Source organism: Heterostelium album (genome assembly GCF_000004825.1).
Source record: "Heterostelium album PN500 unplaced genomic scaffold PPL_scaffold9, whole genome shotgun sequence".
Lineage (NCBI taxonomy): Eukaryota > Evosea > Eumycetozoa > Acytosteliales > Acytosteliaceae > Heterostelium > Heterostelium album.
The window spans coordinates 157279-175137 of NW_008805071.1; the positions used below are offsets into that span (position 1 = coordinate 157279).

At 34.6% G+C, this 17859-nt stretch overlaps 6 protein-coding genes across 6 annotated transcripts; 3 read left to right on the forward strand and 3 right to left on the reverse strand.

Annotated features, from left to right (window-relative positions):
- Positions 1–203: 203 nt before the first annotated feature.
- Positions 204–5846, forward strand: PPL_08612 (ribonuclease catalytic domain-containing protein; the record flags this gene model as incomplete). The annotated part of the gene is made up of 4 exons (XM_020579420.1): positions 204–221; positions 1641–1669; positions 1839–2694; positions 2862–5846. 4 exons carry the CDS (start codon positions 204–206, stop codon positions 5844–5846), a joined length of 3888 nt encoding a protein of 1295 aa, XP_020430095.1.
- Positions 5847–7013: 1167 nt separating this feature from the next.
- On the reverse strand, positions 7014–12234 carry dmpA (uncharacterized protein; the record flags this gene model as incomplete). Its single annotated transcript, XM_020579421.1, has 2 exons — positions 7014–11656; positions 12153–12234. 2 exons carry the CDS (start codon positions 12232–12234, stop codon positions 7014–7016), a joined length of 4725 nt encoding a protein of 1574 aa, XP_020430096.1.
- Positions 12235–12385: 151 nt separating this feature from the next.
- On the reverse strand, positions 12386–12772 carry PPL_08614 (uncharacterized protein; the record flags this gene model as incomplete). The annotated part of the gene is made up of 1 exon (XM_020579422.1): positions 12386–12772. One exon carries the CDS (start codon positions 12770–12772, stop codon positions 12386–12388), a length of 387 nt encoding a protein of 128 aa, XP_020430097.1.
- Positions 12773–12997: 225 nt separating this feature from the next.
- On the reverse strand, positions 12998–14646 carry PPL_08615 (uncharacterized protein; the record flags this gene model as incomplete). Its single annotated transcript, XM_020579423.1, has 3 exons — positions 12998–13420; positions 13618–14309; positions 14385–14646. The coding sequence occupies 3 exons, from the start codon at positions 14644–14646 to the stop codon at positions 12998–13000; spliced, it is 1377 nt and encodes a 458-aa protein (XP_020430098.1).
- A 657-nt stretch (positions 14647–15303) lies between these two features.
- On the forward strand, positions 15304–16736 carry PPL_08616 (uncharacterized protein; the record flags this gene model as incomplete). The annotated part of the gene is made up of 3 exons (XM_020579424.1): positions 15304–15309; positions 15463–16074; positions 16557–16736. 3 exons carry the CDS (start codon positions 15304–15306, stop codon positions 16734–16736), a joined length of 798 nt encoding a protein of 265 aa, XP_020430099.1.
- A 323-nt stretch (positions 16737–17059) lies between these two features.
- PPL_08617 (CBS domain-containing protein) lies at positions 17060–17730 on the forward strand (the record flags this gene model as incomplete). Its single annotated transcript, XM_020579425.1, has 2 exons — positions 17060–17414; positions 17489–17730. 2 exons carry the CDS (start codon positions 17060–17062, stop codon positions 17728–17730), a joined length of 597 nt encoding a protein of 198 aa, XP_020430100.1.
- Between the last annotated feature and the right edge of the window lie 129 nt (positions 17731–17859).

Consider the following 17859-nt stretch of genomic DNA (forward strand, 5'->3'; position numbering starts at 1 on the left):
ACAATTGTAATTCAAATCGATTAATTAAAAGAGAAATCAAGTGTAAAAGTAATATTATTCGTTTATAGATTAAGTTTAAATTAAGAAATTGAAGACCAACTCCGACATTTTTAGGTAGTCTTTAAAAAAAAAAAAAGCTCACAGTTTGTTTCTTTGAAGCGATATTCCACACACGTGTATTTTAAATCCGTTGTACTTTGATAATGACAAAAGGATCGACGGTATAATAATAATAATAAACTAGATAGCTTATTTTTTGAAAAAAATAAATAAATATTTAAAAAAAAATTTTATATTAAGTGTGGCTCATAAAAAATTTTTTGAAATAATAATAAACGACACAACGATACGATTCAATTTCAAACTATTTTTTTTTGACACAAGGTGGGGATTATAATCTATGGATCACCATTAAAATGAAATTTTGACACTTTAAGAATTTTTTATAAGTTTTGCCCCCAAAAATCTTTAAAAAGTTTTTGGTTTTTTTTTTTTTTTTTTGAAATTTTTTTCTTTTCTTTTTTTTTTTTTTTTTTGTTTATTTTGCAATCTTATTGCTTGGCTTCACACTCCACTCATATTTTATACCTGGTTGTTGTGTAACACTCCAAAACCATTTTACTTGCTCCAACCAACCCAACGACATCCATCCTATCCTTTCCTAAATTATAATTACATCTAAATAATAATAATAATAACTTTGAATAGTAAAATAATATAAATATAAATTCAATATTTTATTATTATTACTATTTTTTATATTATTAGTAGTTGTTTTTTTTTTTTACGTAAAAGTTAAGATAGTTAGTTACCAGTGTGTAGTTCAGTTCAATTCAACACACTAATTTGAAATTTGCAGTAACAAAAAAAATACCGATAAATATACAATTAATTTTCAAAAAGGTATAGTTTGCAAATTCTATAGATAATCTGAATATTATAAATATATTGTTTACTAATTGTTTGTTACTGTTGTGTAATTTAATCTTTACTTTGTTTGACTTTTACTTTTTTTTTTTTAGGAAACCGAAATTTAAAAAAAAAAAACAATTTTAGTAGTCACATTGTTGTTTGGTCGATAGATAAAGAAGAAGGTGTTATTTCGATATTAGTGGTTGTTGTTATAATGTTGTTATTTTTATATTACTAGTTAGTTTTTTTTTTTTTTTTTCTTCTCTCTCTTTTTTTATTTATTTCTATATATATTTTCAAGGAGGAAGAGAAAAAAACAAAAATAATAAATAATAAAAACAAAAATATTATTTGTAATAGTACCAAAAGAACAATAATAATTTAGATAGATAACAAAACAGAACATTTAATAATAATAATAATAACAGAACATAACAACAATAACAATCAAGAAAAGATAGTATAAGATAAGATCAGATCTAACTAAATAACGTATCAACAAAATCAATCACTTTAATTTAATAGATAATTAAAGTTAAAGGTGATATTTATTATTTGGTGTGTGCGCGTGCGGCATTGATAATCATCCCAAAGCCACATACACCCTGTTAGTTTTTTTTTTTTTAAATATTTCTTCTTTATGTTTATAAATATTTTGTAAAGGTTTCGAATTTTTTTCATTCATTTTTTATTTTCAATCAACATATTTAAACTATTGATATTCCTAGGATATCAATAGAGCAAAGAATCACCAAGAGTAATATTGTATAATCATATCATATAAGTTTAGTTTAGTTAGTTAAAAACAACAAGTAGCGACAAAGAATAAATAATAACAACAAACAACAAAACAGCAAATAAATAAAAAAACAACAAAACATTTCTTTTTCAAACTTTAAAACAACGCAACTGGACGGCTACAATAGTGGCGCACCTTATGTGCGCAGGTTTCCACCAGGAAGTAGTCCATTAAGCGGTAAACATCATCAGCAACAGCAACATAGCAGTGGTAATAGTTCTTCGGGTCTACAACATCATAGCAGTAGCAATCACCACAGTCATCACAATTCTCATAATCATGTGGTTCAGCAACAGCAACAACAACAACAGCAGCAGCAGGCATCTCAACAGCAGCAGCAACAACAGTCTCAACCACAACAATCTATAGTATCTCCACCAAGTAATTCGAATCCTTACAATAGCGCATTTGTACGTGACGATTTGTTCCCGAGAGCAACGGGTGTCGTTGGAAGTGGAGTGGGCGCACAGCCTACCACTACTACCACCACCCTGTTGACGACGACCACAACAACTACCATCCCTCTTCCGACCACACCGAAAAAGAAGAAGAACAAGAAGAAGAAGGTCGTTGTGTTGGGTTCGTCAACTAATGGCATTGCTACAGTAGTCGATCCAAGCATGTTGTCGCATCTTCCCAATGGCAACGGAGTCAACGGTGTTGGTACGCCAACTGGAGGAGCCATTCCGGTAACAGCAGCAGCGGCAGCATCACTCGTTCCACAACCACCGTCTGCCAATTCAACGCCAAATCTCATCAAGAAAGATGTATTCAACGACACCACAGAATGGACATCTCGTACACTCTTTATTCATAACATCGTTCAGGAGATGGATGAGAATCACATCAAGAGTTTCCTCAATACCACCTATCCCTATGAATTTAGACCGTCGATCAAACCGAATCAACTCTATATCCTATTCAACTCACCGGAGCATGCCAAAGCCGTTTTCTATAGTATAACTGGAAAGCGCAAGATTGATGTAAGTTGTTCTCTCAAATACATTGGTAGCAAAACAAACGTAACTAATCAGAATTTGATTATACTCGACTTCGTTCTACTCTTTTATTCATATTTATACTTTCTTTTCTTTTTTTTTTTACATTCTTCTTTTTCTTCTCCTTTATCTTCTACTTTTTAATTTATTAGAATGGTGGTCAATCATGTGTAAAGTTATTGTTTAATGGAGAATACAAGACAGTTATTAGATGTACGAATCCCGATCCATTCCCATTGTTTACCACTCAGTCTCATCAACACTTGTATCAAAACAACAGTTTGTCGGCATTCGATCACACCTCGGCATTCGGTGCATCCGATTCATTCAATAGTCCACTCTCGTTGAGTCAACCAAGTTATTATGATCAGCATCATTCTCAACACCCAACTCTCCAGATTCTGAATGATTTCAACTTTTACTTGTCACAGCCGTCTGCCACTGCATTGTCGTCGCCACTCGCTGCTTCAACTCCGCCCTTGCTGTACAGTTCATCGCCACAGACATCGATCAACGGCCAACTCGGCCAACTGTTCCTCGGTGATGAATACACACATAATCCACGTAGTGGTTCAGCTATTGGCTCGATGATTGGCGGTGGAATCGGTGGTGGTGGCGGTGGTGGTGTAAGTCCACTACATCAACACCAACACCAACAACACCACAACTCAATTGGAAGTGGATTGCCACAGCATCACATTCAACATCATCCACACCATCACCACTACCATCATCTTCATCAACAGGCATCGAACACTCTCCAATCATCAAACATGTCACCACAGTCGGTCATTGCCAACAACGGTGCACCCAAAGTGCATCATCACAACATCCAACAGCATTCAATGCATGCCGAGTACCAGAATCACCTGAGACATATGAAGGATGACCAGATCTTGATCTACCCCGCCAACTCATTGTCCACACTTCAGCGTGTATCCACCTTTAACTTTAAGAAGTTCCCAGCTGTCTTTTCGCACATCAACCAGAGTCAGGCACCCGAGACCAAAGCTACTCTGGTTACTGGTTTCATCAGAGACTCTGACGATCGCAAGAACAACATTCCGGCCCCGGCTGGTGGCAAAAACGGTGCACAACAAGACCACAGTGACTCTGCCAACGGAAATCAGATCTTTTATTTCTGGTGTTACGAAAAGTCCACACCTCCCTTACATATCATCTCCAATTTGAATGCATCGTTCTTGCGTGAACGTTGTGGTCGTCTCTCCATGTTGATACTCACCGATTTTGCACCGGACAACAGTTACGCAATCGGTTCCGTTCAGTTCTTCTCTGGTTCGCCACTCGATGTTGCGACCATCACTCGTTGCATCCTTCTCAATCATCAGGTTTTCCACTCAGAGAATTTCCCACGTGACCTCGATGACTTGTACGACGATTGGACACCACCCGCCGACGAAGAGAAACGTCGTATCGACTTGACACACCTCTGTCCAGTGACCATCGATCCACCATCGTCCACCGATCTCGATGATGCTCTCTCATTCCGTGTGCTCGAGGAGCGTCACGAAGGCAAATCAGTGTTTGAAGTTGGTATTCACATTTCCGACGTATCTTATTTCCTCGACAAGAATTCAAAGCTCGACCTCGAAGCAGAGTTCCGTCTGAATGCAATCTACTTGGTCGGTACCGTAATCCCGATGCTCCCAAAGAACCTGTCGTCCAACACCTGTAGTTTGAAACTCTTCCAGAAACGTTTTTGTTTCTCTTTGCTCATCAAGATCAGATCCGATGGTAAAGTAATTGAGCATACATTCTGTAAGAGTTTCCTACGTTCGCTTGGTCACATGTCCTACGAAAAAGCACAACGTGTCATCAATCGTTACAAGCAACAGTTTAGTGCGATCGAGAACTACCAAAACAACCAGACCGTTGAAATGAATATTGCCGATTCGAGCAAACATCTCCAGGATATTCTTGATCACGTCAAGATGAATTCCGACTGGAATAGAAACCCCGATTTCACAGGATGTGGTCCAGAGTTGGAGGATCGTGTCAATCAATCTATCTGGGGACTCTACTTGGTTAGTTCACTACTCAATAACATCCGTAGAGACAGAGGTGAGATCTTTGACATTGGATCAAACATTCAATACGATCTCTCGGTTGATGGTACTCCATTCCGTGTCGATCTACTTCCAAAGCTCGAGAGTCATGTTCTTGTGCAAGAGTATATGCATCTCGCCAACAACTTGGCTGCAATCTCGCTACTCAAGAGCAAGTCTGAATATGGAATTCTCTATTCTCCGTGTTCATTGGCACAAAAGACTAGTGAGACCACAGCCTCCAATGGATTGGCAGCATCGCTCCACATCACACCATCGCAACTCGACAATCGTAAACGTTTCTTTGAACGTATCAATATCTACATGCATCAATTCACCAATATCTCGATTCTACCGACCGATGACTGGAAGGGAATCAAACAAAAAGTCGAAGAGTGCATCAAGTATTGTACTTTTGAGCAGATGCAAGCGCTTCGTCGTCTAACTATTCATTTGATGGACCCAACTCGCTACATTACAGTGAGCGACAAGTTGCAACAGACTTCACCATCAATGACCACCGTTCCATCGATTTCGAATGAAGACCACTCTCACTACACTCATTTCACAGCACCGATAAGACGGTATATGGATGTCAACATTCATCGTGTCCTCTCGATCCAACTCACCAAAGAGGTCAACTGGACACCGGACCTCACCATTAAGCCATACTGGCAGTCCGAGGAGCATTTGGGTGCCTTCAAGGCAGCATTGCCCGTCGGTCCACAATTAAATTCGTTGTGTCAGCGATACAATGAAATCTCTTGGAAACGTAAGATCTCAGAGAAGCTCAATACCCTGTATTTGGCACTCTATCTCTGGGAGCACGGACCAATCACCACACCAGCAGTAATCATTGCAATTCCCTCCAAACATCTTATCATTTACCTGGTAGATTACAACATGGAGGTCAGTTGTGATAAAAATGACTTTGACTCACTCGATGACGACCAGGATATCGCTGTTGCCAGCCAACTCGATGTATTCCTCTCTGTCGAGCCATTCGTTCTCTTCAGAAACGGTCTCATTCCCAAAGTTAAAGTCTCTAAACACCCTCCATTCCCATCGTAACAGTACATTGTTTCTTCCCAACCACCGGACTTTGGTAGAGTCCGACCACTCGAAAAGTTTACTTGACAAGTGATTGTGACCATACCGATTCCACCACCTGCTCCTACTCAAATTCATATGCTGATACATTGTATTCAACAACCCCTCCCCTTTTTTAAGACATACAAACTGGAAAAACCCAAACCGTTAGATCAGATCGATAGGATTGGAGATTCTACATTCAACAAGATAAAAATCAATACACTCAACTTACATTAATAAATTAACCCCTCTGGAATTGCTTGATGATCCCTTGGGAAACAATTTTTGCTTCATCTAACAAAAAAAAAAAACATTGATTTACAAAAAAAAGTATTTCAATTATACTCTACTTTTATTATTTGATTTATACAAAAATACACTCCAAATTTTAAAAAGGACCTCCAAGTTCTTTTAACTCAAATCCAATTGAAAATTGTTTATATCGCATTTATGAACGCAAACTACTACTTGACTTTCAGAGTTGATAATCTTGATATCTCTTAGAACCGAAGTATCCGAACAATGGCTCTTCTTGTTTCGCTAAAACATCCAAGAGTTGTTTTGAATCATTTACAACATCAATCATTAACTATTTTTTAAAAACAAATAATTAAAATAGTTAATTTATATTTTTAATAGAAATGACTAAAATTTATTTAAACTTACCATGTAATATGATTTCTTTAATTAAGATCTATTTGGTTTTTGATTTTCAGTTGGATTTGAGTTAGAAGAAGTTGGTGCCTAAAAACAAATATATAAACAAATTAATTATAAGAAATAAACATTTATTCGAAGATCTTACTATTATTATATAAATTGGAGTGTATTCCTGAGATCTTAATTTGAGTTCAAGAATTCCTCCTAAAATTGTTTGAACTGTCTATTCACTTATGACTATATTTGCTAGTATTAGTTTCTTGTCTAATATAAATAAATCAAAACAAATAAATTGAAAAAAAGAATTGACACATGTTTTGTTACATTGTAAAACAGAAGAAAATTTATAAAAATTTGAAGACCAAATTTTAATTTTTTTTCTTCACAGATTGGAACTAAACATATCCCTTATCACCCACCAGATAAGCAAGAGGGAATAGCGGAGGTAAAAAGGTATAGATTTATTTCTAGTTGTTTTAAACATCTTTAATCTTGATACACCGATGGAATTGGGGTAGTTCCAAGTATTGCACCATCACTTGGTTCAGCGGCAGCAAGTTCTGCTGCTGTCATGAGTCGTATTTCATTGTTAAAACAAATATCGCTGCTATTACTATTTGTATCTTCATTGTCTACCACTTCTTGTTCATCCTGTTCATCACCCGATGAATCATTGTTGTAGACAATCGATCCATATTGTGAGACCACTTGTGATTTCGATGTTGATCTGGGTCTGTCGAAGAGTAAAGAAGTGGAAAGCGACTTCTTTCCACCAAGTAAAAACTTTTCGTCATCTTCAAGATATTCGTATTTGTTGATTCTCTTTTGACCGTGATTTCCAAAGGTCACCAAATATATTCCATGATTGATGAGGTCGAGTATGTCTTGTTTATAGTGATTATAGAGGATGTAGACCAAGTAGATACCGAAAAGTATTCCACAACACATGACGATCCATTGCTCGCTGTTGATCCACACATCGTTATCCAAGTAGATACAACAAAAGAAGAGGAGTACCAGAGATGCCAATTCCAAATGGTTGTCACCAACAACTTTGAATGGCTGGTATCTGACTTGTAGGATTACAAACAGTAAACTGGTGTAGGTCAGAAGGAACATTCTTAGATTGGATGATTGTGGCATCAATGCAATGGCGACAACAGCCAATCTTCGAAGTAGCATTAAAACATCCCAATAGTAGTAGTCTGGCTTATATTTAAGGAAGAAAACGCCATACACTCTAATGACATAGTCATTCTCTAGGTATTTTCGATTCTTAAACAAAAGAATGAATATGATGATTGGCAATCCAATGATTATAACTAATAGACCATAGCTTATAGCGGTAGCCATTCTATATTGGCTACCTTCACACAAAACAGAGTTGTTGGCTATTAGGATAGAGAATCGAGATCCGATTTCGGTACAAAAGAAAATGGAGAGTACCGACTGTGTAATTGGTGAATAGACTGTCAAGATCAATTTGATGAGCGCATTTAGCTGGCCACTGGCAAAACTACTCTTTAGATCTGTACGAGGTGCTGGTGATTCACGTGAGATACAATTCGAGCGATGTACTATGACAATACAGAGTGTAGATATCGCCAACATAAAGAGCAAGAGTGGAGTTGTCAGCAGTGTCATATAGTGTTTCTCGTAGTAGTCATAGGGTCCTGGACAAAAGCTACCCAACACACCATTCTGTCCAGAATCTAATTGCAAATTAAAAATGGAAAATACGCTAAAGTCAACGCTCTGCGATAGAACCATCAGAGTCTGAACGAAATAAATAATGATGGTCATCAATCCAGATTCACTGTCGGATCGCTGAACCCAAAAGATTAAAAAGGCACCGGCAAATGGCGCCAGTAGAACGTATGCGCTGGAAGAGGGACAGTGGACACAACGTCCACCCCACTGATAGTAGCTTTCACTGGCGTTGCAATTAGCGCACAGCGGTCCATATGAGTGAGGCGCACAAGTATTGTTTCCAAGACAGTACGATGCCTGAGGACAGCTATAGAAAACTCTTGGATACTCAGACTCGTCGTACCAGTAGCCTGGTTTAGTTTCTATGATCTGTCCATTCTGACAGTATGCTTCCGATGGACATTGGATACAAGTGATACCATCGTATCCATAGTTTCCATTCTGGCAGACTTGACATTGCGATTTCGATGGCGATGGAATCGATCCAGGATTGCATGGGGCAACGACCGCTCCACCCTCTACCATAAACGGGAAAAGGTTGGGATCGTTACTCAAAAAAGTAACTGGGACACGCGAACCAATCGTACCGGTGAGAATTACATTTGTAAAGTTGGCATATCCTCCGATCACCTGAGAGAGATCCACTGTGTTGTCGTCGATCGATAGATATACTTTGAGTGACGAAAATTGATCGGAAACTTTTACTAGTTGTCCGGTTTGATCAACTATTTGAATGACACCGGTGAATGTTGTGGTATTCGATATGATATAACTTGGAAAAGTTGTGGTTAAACTGAGTTTTTGTGGTGGTGATGCATAGTCATTGCCATAGCCAGCATTATTGCCAATAAGAATAGGCGGCACATCTATTGTCGGTACGTTTTGATAGTAAACAACACCACCTCCCCCGATTGCACTGTTATTCTGATAGACACCACCCGATATCGATATTAGAGCATCGCTCTCCGACGAAATGAAACCACCGGATGTCGCATAGTTATTCGATGCAATAGTATCGGTCAATGTCGTGGTGGAATACTGTCCAACGTAGATACATCCACCATTCTTGGATGCAGAGTTGCCAGTAAAGTTGTTATTGTTAAAAGTTGCTTTGGCTTGTGTCAATTGATAGAGAACCGATCCTTGAGATGCTCTGTTATTGTAGAACTGACTGTTCAACACGATCAAATAGGAATTCGATTGTTGCAAAAAGATTGAATCTTCATTATCATAGAATGTACAGTTGGTGACGAATGCCGACGAACTAGGCAGTAGTTGAATGAACGTTCTACTGTTGCTCAGAGTTGTTTCGGTGAGTTCGATGTTGGACGATGCCAAGTAGATATCTCCATGATCGATGAAATTACAATTGCTAAAGACAAGATTACACTGTTGAGCGAGATAGGTATCGGTTTTATTCGGACCGGATCTAATACTCTGAATGGTTGAGTCGGTGAATGTCAGTGATGTCTGAGTTGCCCATACACCACCTATGATATTACTGACAGTCGATTGATGCAATGTAACGGAACCGTAGAACAAATAGAATAGGTAGTCCGATACCGATTGAACTATTGTCACACGATTCAATGAAAGATAGCTACGTGAAGATGAAATAATGGCACCGTTTTCTTTGGTAATGATATTTGTTATTGTAGTATCGTAGAGTGATACCGTTGAGTGTTCCATTACAAACATTGCAGTGCCTGAACTACCAAATGAATCTCTAATAGTAGAGTTATAGATATTTACAAGTGAACTCTGTGAGATATAGAGATTGGCACCGGCACGATCTTCCAAGCGGTTACCAATGAATGTCGATTGATTGAGATTGACAATCGATTGAATGATACAAAGTGCACCATTACCGCTGTTGCTAAATGTATTGTTGAGTAGTGTCGATAGTGGTGAACGTGATATCCTCACTGAACAAGGTAGATTCGTAGTTTCACCGGTTCCGTTGAACTGCGTGTTGCTTATCACCAAGTAGTTATTCTGGTCGACATAGAGTGCATGTTGATTATCTATGAATTGACAACTGTCGATGACGAGTGATTGATAGCTCTCGAATCCAATGATACTGATTGCCGGTCCGTAGTTTGCAGCCATCGACGATGAGCAATTGCGAATGATCGATGCTTGCAACACCAAGTTACTGTTGCCTCGCAAGAGGATAGCACCACGATCGTAATGATCAAGATTATTCTCAAAGATACAGTTGGTTGCACTGACATTGACACTTCCTTCAATGAAAAGAATACCACCGCCCGAAGCGAATCGCGAAGAGTAGGTATCACGCACTGTTATACCTGCAATGTTGACAGTGAGCATGTTCGTCGCCGACGAAGCAATGTGTAGCGAGGAAAGCAGACCTTCACCACTGATCACCGTCAGTATAGGATCTGCGTTATTGGCAGCAGCGATCAAGTTGAAATTCTTATTGATATTTATGTTCATATATTGTCCACAGTAGACACCTGCATTCATTATGATACTATCACCCGGATACAGATAGGAGAGTGCCATCGCCAGAGAATTGAAGGGTGACGTCAGCGAGCCCGTACCGTTGCGGTCCGAGCCATTGACAATGTCCACATAGATATTGCCTGCCGACTTGAGTGGTTGTCTCGTCTGCAGTCCACGACGAATGTTTATTCCCGAGAGTTGGAATGCGAAATTGTATAGTTGATCGGGTTGTAGCAGATGATAGGATATCTGGAACTCTATGGTGTGAACAGTACCGATGATGCTGATATCGATGAAATCCGAGAGATCGAGACTGTGTGTCTCGCCGAATGTAATGATACTATCGAGTAGATCGACTTGCATATTATCGAGGAACACATAGATCGATGCATCGACATCCGGTGGAAACAGTGCCGTCGTTGAAACAAAGTAATCGAGATAGAATGTATCGGTATCTGGTGACTGCAGTTCGTAAAGCAAGAACTGCTGTGACAACCGATACACCACTACATTATCTTTATTCGCTGGCAGTGGGAAAAGCGCATAGTAATAGCCATCTAAATCGAACCTCGAACTACCACACTCGTCATCTGTACAAAACACCACACTATAATTCGATGCAATAATTGCGCCATTCCCACTTTCTTGTTGTAGTTGTTGTAGTGAACCACCACCATTTAATTCATTAAAATTTGTTTTTGTTTGATTATTATTGATATTATTATTGTTGTTGTTGTTGTTATTGTTTTTATTATATAAATTATTAATATTAATATTGTTATTTTGATTGTAATAGCTATTTATATAGCTTGTATATTTATGATTATTATAGTTGTAACTACTACTACTACTGTCTGTTAGTTTTATTAATGTAGATGAAGTTGTCCATTTCGAATTTAAATTATTTGCTATATTATAAAATCCCCAATCATCTAGAATTTGTTGTTCTCCAACTATCAATGTGATAAATGTTAATAAAAGAGTAGATTAATCAAAAAAGTAAGTGTTAAAATATTTATTTATTACCTGTACATTTAATTGGTGTATTTGATGCTTTTACTATTTCACTACATGATATTATTACATTTACGATAAATAAAAATAGAATCAATCTATTATTCGGTTCGATTTCCTTAAACATTTAAACAAAAAATAAATAAAATATAAATAAATGTAAAAAAAAAATTGCAAATAAACTGATCATTAATCAGATTAATTTTTAAAAAACAAAAACACCACTTGACAAACTTTTTGCAAAAAACATGGTAAATCATGTTTTGATTTGATTAACTTTATATAATCGACAATATCAATTAATAATTTAAAAAAATATCATGAATGGATTATCTTAGCTATAGAATATTACAATTTAAATCAAATAAAGCAGTTCATATAAATTTACTTAGATTATCAAAAAAAAAAAAGTATTATGATAAAATATTTATTTACTATTAATAGGTGTAATGCTTTTACTGTTTAAGATGCTATTATTATTATTACATTTACCCTCTGCTGTGGTTGAAACAGACATCATTTCAGTATTCTACGAAGTTTATATTGTTCTATACTTTCTTTTTGATGATTTTTTGGTCGTTTTTTTATTACTTCTATTATTATTAGTTTGTTTTAATTTATTTTTATTAATATAGTTATTATTATTTATTTTTTTTATATAGTTATTATTATTTATTTTTTTTATATTTTTTATTAAAGTCATCCTCTGCCATTTTTATGTGGAGTGCTTCATTGAACTCTTCGTAATTTGAACCGATTGCATACAAAAAGATATCGATCAATGCTCTAATCTTTAAAAATCTCTCCTTTTTCATTGGTTCGCTTAGTTCTGAATATGGAACTGTTTCTGGTTTCATATCTTCTAACAGAGATAAGATCTGTTTTCCTCTTCTAAGTTCATATTGTTCTACACTAGCTTCCTTTCTTTTTGGTGATGTTTTTTTGGTGATTTTATTATTATTATTTCTATTTTTAGGATTTCTCTTTTTTGAGTTGTTTTTAGAATAAACTATTATTGCTGTCAGAATTACTATTGATATTACTAATATGAACATTTTTTTGTTTTCAAATGCTTAAATAAAACAAGCTACCACTTAACATTAATTACAAAACAAAATGCCATTCCCAGCCATAAATGTAACCACTTTGTTTTTATTCAAACAAAAAAAAAATTTTAAAAATGCATATATGTTTAACATATCATATTTCAAAACCCACATAAAAAAGATTGCAATTTTATCTGCAAGAGCAAATGTAAAGAAGTAAATTAATAAGAATTTTTAATTATAATATTTTATTTCAAATGATTTAATCAATTGATTGATTTTCGAAATAGGTATGATACCTTCTACTATTTTATAATTGACATCGAACAGCAAGAAATGAGTGTTATCTAACCTTTGAAGTTTAGAATGACTGTGATACAACAATCCTTCTATGATGACGGTCACGATCGTTATTGGAATCGTTTCGATAGGATTTATAGTAAAAAAAGATTTGTTTACATTGATCGATCTTAATGATGATGGATAGATACATCCCTTCATTGTAAAATTTGCTCCGGATCCATTGAGTACAAGTGATTCAAGATCGTCGGGAAGTGATTCTACTACAACTGGTCTCTGAAAAATTTGATTATTTCCAGATGTTTCAGCGATTTCGGAACCAATTCCCTTGAGAACGTTGTCATTTGTTGATTGAAACTGATTGACATTCGATCGAGACTTTCTGGAATCTCACAGAATCTCGATATGTAAAATAATGGGATGAATAATGGTAGTTTCAAGACTTTGAGATTGGAGGGAAGTTTACCAATTTCAAAAAGCTTCCGATAGGTACCGCTGAATATCAATGTCTCTAAACTATCGCGATGATAAAAGAAATCCTTTGCAAAAGTAACTTCGCCGTGTACAAATTCTAAGTGACGTATTTCCGGTAGTGTTGTTAGAGCTTTAGGTTGTAGTTGTTGACTACCGATATCTATAAGTTTTAGCGAGGTGACAGTCGATGGAATATCAACTTGTTTAAACTGGTGACCTTCAAATCTAAGTGTCAACTCCTTTAGAGCCGGTAGATTTCTTAGTAGATTGACATACAGGCAGCTGATATCCAATCTTTTTAGACTAGTTGGAAGTTGATGTTGTTGTTGCTGATGTTGTTCATTATCAACCACTACAGTATCAAAAATCAAAGTGGACCTTCCACAGATCAGTACTTCAAGCTGTGGAGGTAACATATTGATTGCAATCTTATTAGAATCAAAACTACCGAAATCAAGGTATCGGATTGTCGATGTCATTGGTGAACTAATATTCTGAAGTCGCTTGAATTTCAGCTTTTCCAGTGATTCTGGTAGCCATTTGAGATCGTTAGAACAACCATGCGAATATAGTGTTATTGATTTGATATTTCTTGGAAACTGTTCGAATCCTATATCAAATGAACAACAGATATATAGAGTATCAACATTTGAACGTTCAAGTCTATCTCTAAATAACTTTGGCAGATAAAGTGCTCGATTTCTCATTTGAATAGTAATTGTTTTCTTTTCACTTTGAATTTCGATTTTATCTAGTTTTGAATGATGATCATCTGTTATTTTATGTAATCAAAAAAATAAATATATATTATAATGTTAATTGACGATGTTTGTACATGAGAGCATACCTTTCATAAATATAAACTCAGTATTCACTAATCTATTTATTTGATCTTTAAATGAAGTAAGATTGTAAGTTTCTCGAATTTTATGAAATACACTTTGATTAAAACACTTTTCACTATTCTGATTAAAACAAAGATATCTATCTCTATTATAGTAAAATCTCCTACATATCAAAGTAAATATGATTCTTTCATCATTACTTTGAATGAAATTAACAATATTTGATAATATAAGATGTGATAGATTTATAAATACATCACCCATTTTATATAAACTTAAAATGGTAAAATGATCGTATAATAAGTGAACAAAGTATTTACTAAAGCTAAAATGAGGGAGAATTTGAAATTTGTATTTAGCTACGTCAGTGCTACAAATTTTCGTTTCAGATCTGAGATAAAATTTCAGTTTTGTATGTTAAGAATTAAATCAAATAAAAAAGACCCTCTTTTCAATTGAATAAATCGAAGTTGTAATCACTTTTTATTATTTGTTTTTATAAAGTTATATTTTAAATTTATTAAATTTTTCCTCTACATCGTTTCTAATTAAAATTTAGGAAAAGTCTATCTATTTGATTTTTATTTCATATTTAATTTTTCAATAAGATAAAATTTATAAACAATTTTCAATAAACAAATATTTTTAATTTTCTTATCTAAAATCATTCCCATTTGTTTAGGCTATATTTCCTTAAAGGTTTAAATAAAAAATAAAAAAATTTAATCTTATCAATGTTCTTTATACAAAACTTGGTTCACTAGAAAAAAATAGAGGTTATAGTTAAATATTTATTTGATTTTTTAATGTTTGATTATTATTAAGCAATGACTTTAAAATAAAATCAATTATTTAAATATTTTCAAATAATAATTGTTTTTAAATTATAAATTTTTAAATTATCTAAAACTTATAAACAAAATGTTAGTAAAAACAATGATTTTAAACAAAAGAAACAGAATGAAAACAGAAAATTTTTAGAATTATCAACAAATTTGATATTGACCAATTTTTGTCTTTAGTTTACACAACAACAATGTGATAGATAATTATATTGTTTTGTTATATTTACATTTTTAGAGAAAGAAAATGACAGACAATGGTTGTATTAATAAGAACAATAGTTTATTTGGTAAACTATTAAATAATATAGTTTTTAGAACTTTAATATTTGATCAAGTAAGAGCGATTCATCGTGAGTTGAAATTGAATACCGCCGGTTTCAACTGTGATTTATTGTGGGCAGTCAAACATGGACATGTTGGAATATTCATGGAGAGAGTGAAGCGAGATCAGATTCAATATCATCAACTCTTTGCACAACCCGCTATTCTATGGCATTTTTGTAAACACGTACGAGCGTTATCCGATTTCAGAGAGATCCACAACAAGTTTAGCAAGAGTTTTACACTCGATGCAATCGATACGCTTTTCATACGATGTTCGCCAGCGATAATCGATTACCTGTTCACACACTGCCCGAACCAAGAGTTTACGAAACGAGCGATACGCAACGCTGTGTGGAACGGACATCTGGCGGTCGTTCAGAGAATCGCCGGCAAATATAAATATACAAAAGAAACTTGGGCAAGACTCATGGCAGTTGCAGCCGAGAGGAACAACACAGAGATGTTTCAATACTTCGGAAATCGTGCGAAGCGAGATAGATTCTGGTCGGCTAAAGCGGTCGATGTATTTGCCGCGCATCCCAACCAACCGATGATAGAAATGATATTCAATGAAATGGATGAGCAAGACGAGCGATTTGCCGTTGTCTACAAACAACAAAAGCCACTGAGGACATTCCGACCACCGAAAAGATCGTACTACGCTTTCGCAATCTCGAGATCACTGCAACTCTCTCGATATCTCTACATGAAGAACCAAACTTGTTCAATGTGGGGAATTGACTACTATCCAGAGGATTTGATTTGGTTTTTGGTTGGGAGACTCAAAGATGGCCGTTGTCATGGGGTATTTTGGTGACGATATTGAAATCCAAGGGCAAGGAGTTGTTCATCCGATTATACCCAAAGTCTATCACACTTCCGGTATACCGTGATACATGGACACAAACAGATTTACACATTTCCAACCTCATTGTACTGTGTTGTCAGAATGATCTAATCAAAGAAGCGGCAGAACTCCATCAACGACTTTTAAACAACTCAAAGTCATTCGTGCTATCTTCCTCACGCGATCAAGATTATAAAGCAATGTTAGAAAAGGCTTCGCTAAATTCAATCATTTACTTTATGAGTATGTGTCCATCGTCAGCTGCTGCACTCGTTCGTGAACACGCCAAAGAACTGACAGACTTGGAGAAAATCACCTATTTTTCAAAAATAATGTAAAATTAAAAATAAAATAAAATTAAATAAATTAAATTATTATTAAGAATTTATAAAGCAAACAGGAATTCATTTTAATATTTGATTTTAAATGATTTAATCAAAAAATTTTATAAAATTTTTGTAAAAAAATAAAACTTTTTTATATTTAAAACTAAAAAAATAAAATCTTTAAAATTTCCTTTTTTAGATTAAATCCATTTTAGGTAATAAATTTTTTTATTAAAAAAAAAAAACTTTTAATTTAAATAATTTGGAAATAATAATAATTTTTATTAATTTATTTTAGTTTAAATAGATAAAAAGTAGTAGTAAAAGAAAGAGATATGGAAAATAATAATATAGATAAAAAAGAATCATTAGAATTTCATGTGAATGATAAAGATTTGAAATTCATGATGACCGATCATATCTTTCATATATCGAATGCTCAACGAATGGAATACAACCCACCTCTACATAAGATCATGAGTAAAAACATGGTTGGATGTAAACCTGGTGATACTCTCGAACATGTATTCAAAGTAATGGTGAAATACGGATATAAAAGACTACCGGTTGTCGACGAAAACTATACTCTACTAGGAATCGTAACCGATAGAGATATAAGAGTATACTCTAAATCTCCATTCGAAACAAAGAGTGAAGAAGAATGGTTCGAATTTTTAAGATCTAAAAAAGGTACAAAAATAAAAATTTATTAACTATATTAAAATAACTAATAATATTCTTTTTCTTTTAAATAATTAATATAGTAAATGATATATTACCACCTAAAGCAGCTTTACAAGTATTACATGAAGATGACACCACTCTGGATGCATGTAAGATGATGATACAAAATACTATTACCGGACTGCCTGTTGTTAATAAAGAGGGTAGATTGACTGGAATCATATCCAGATCCGATCTATTGGATCAATTCATTAGAATAGCTGAACCAATGTATACATATCAAGAACAAAAAGGTAGTGAATTAGATCCAATAACATTATAATATATATATATATATATAGATCTCTAATTTGTTAGTTATTTAATTAAAATAAAAAAAAATAAATAAATAAATTATAAATTATTATTAAAGTTAAAGTTAATATTAAATTTAGTTATTCGTTATTAGTTA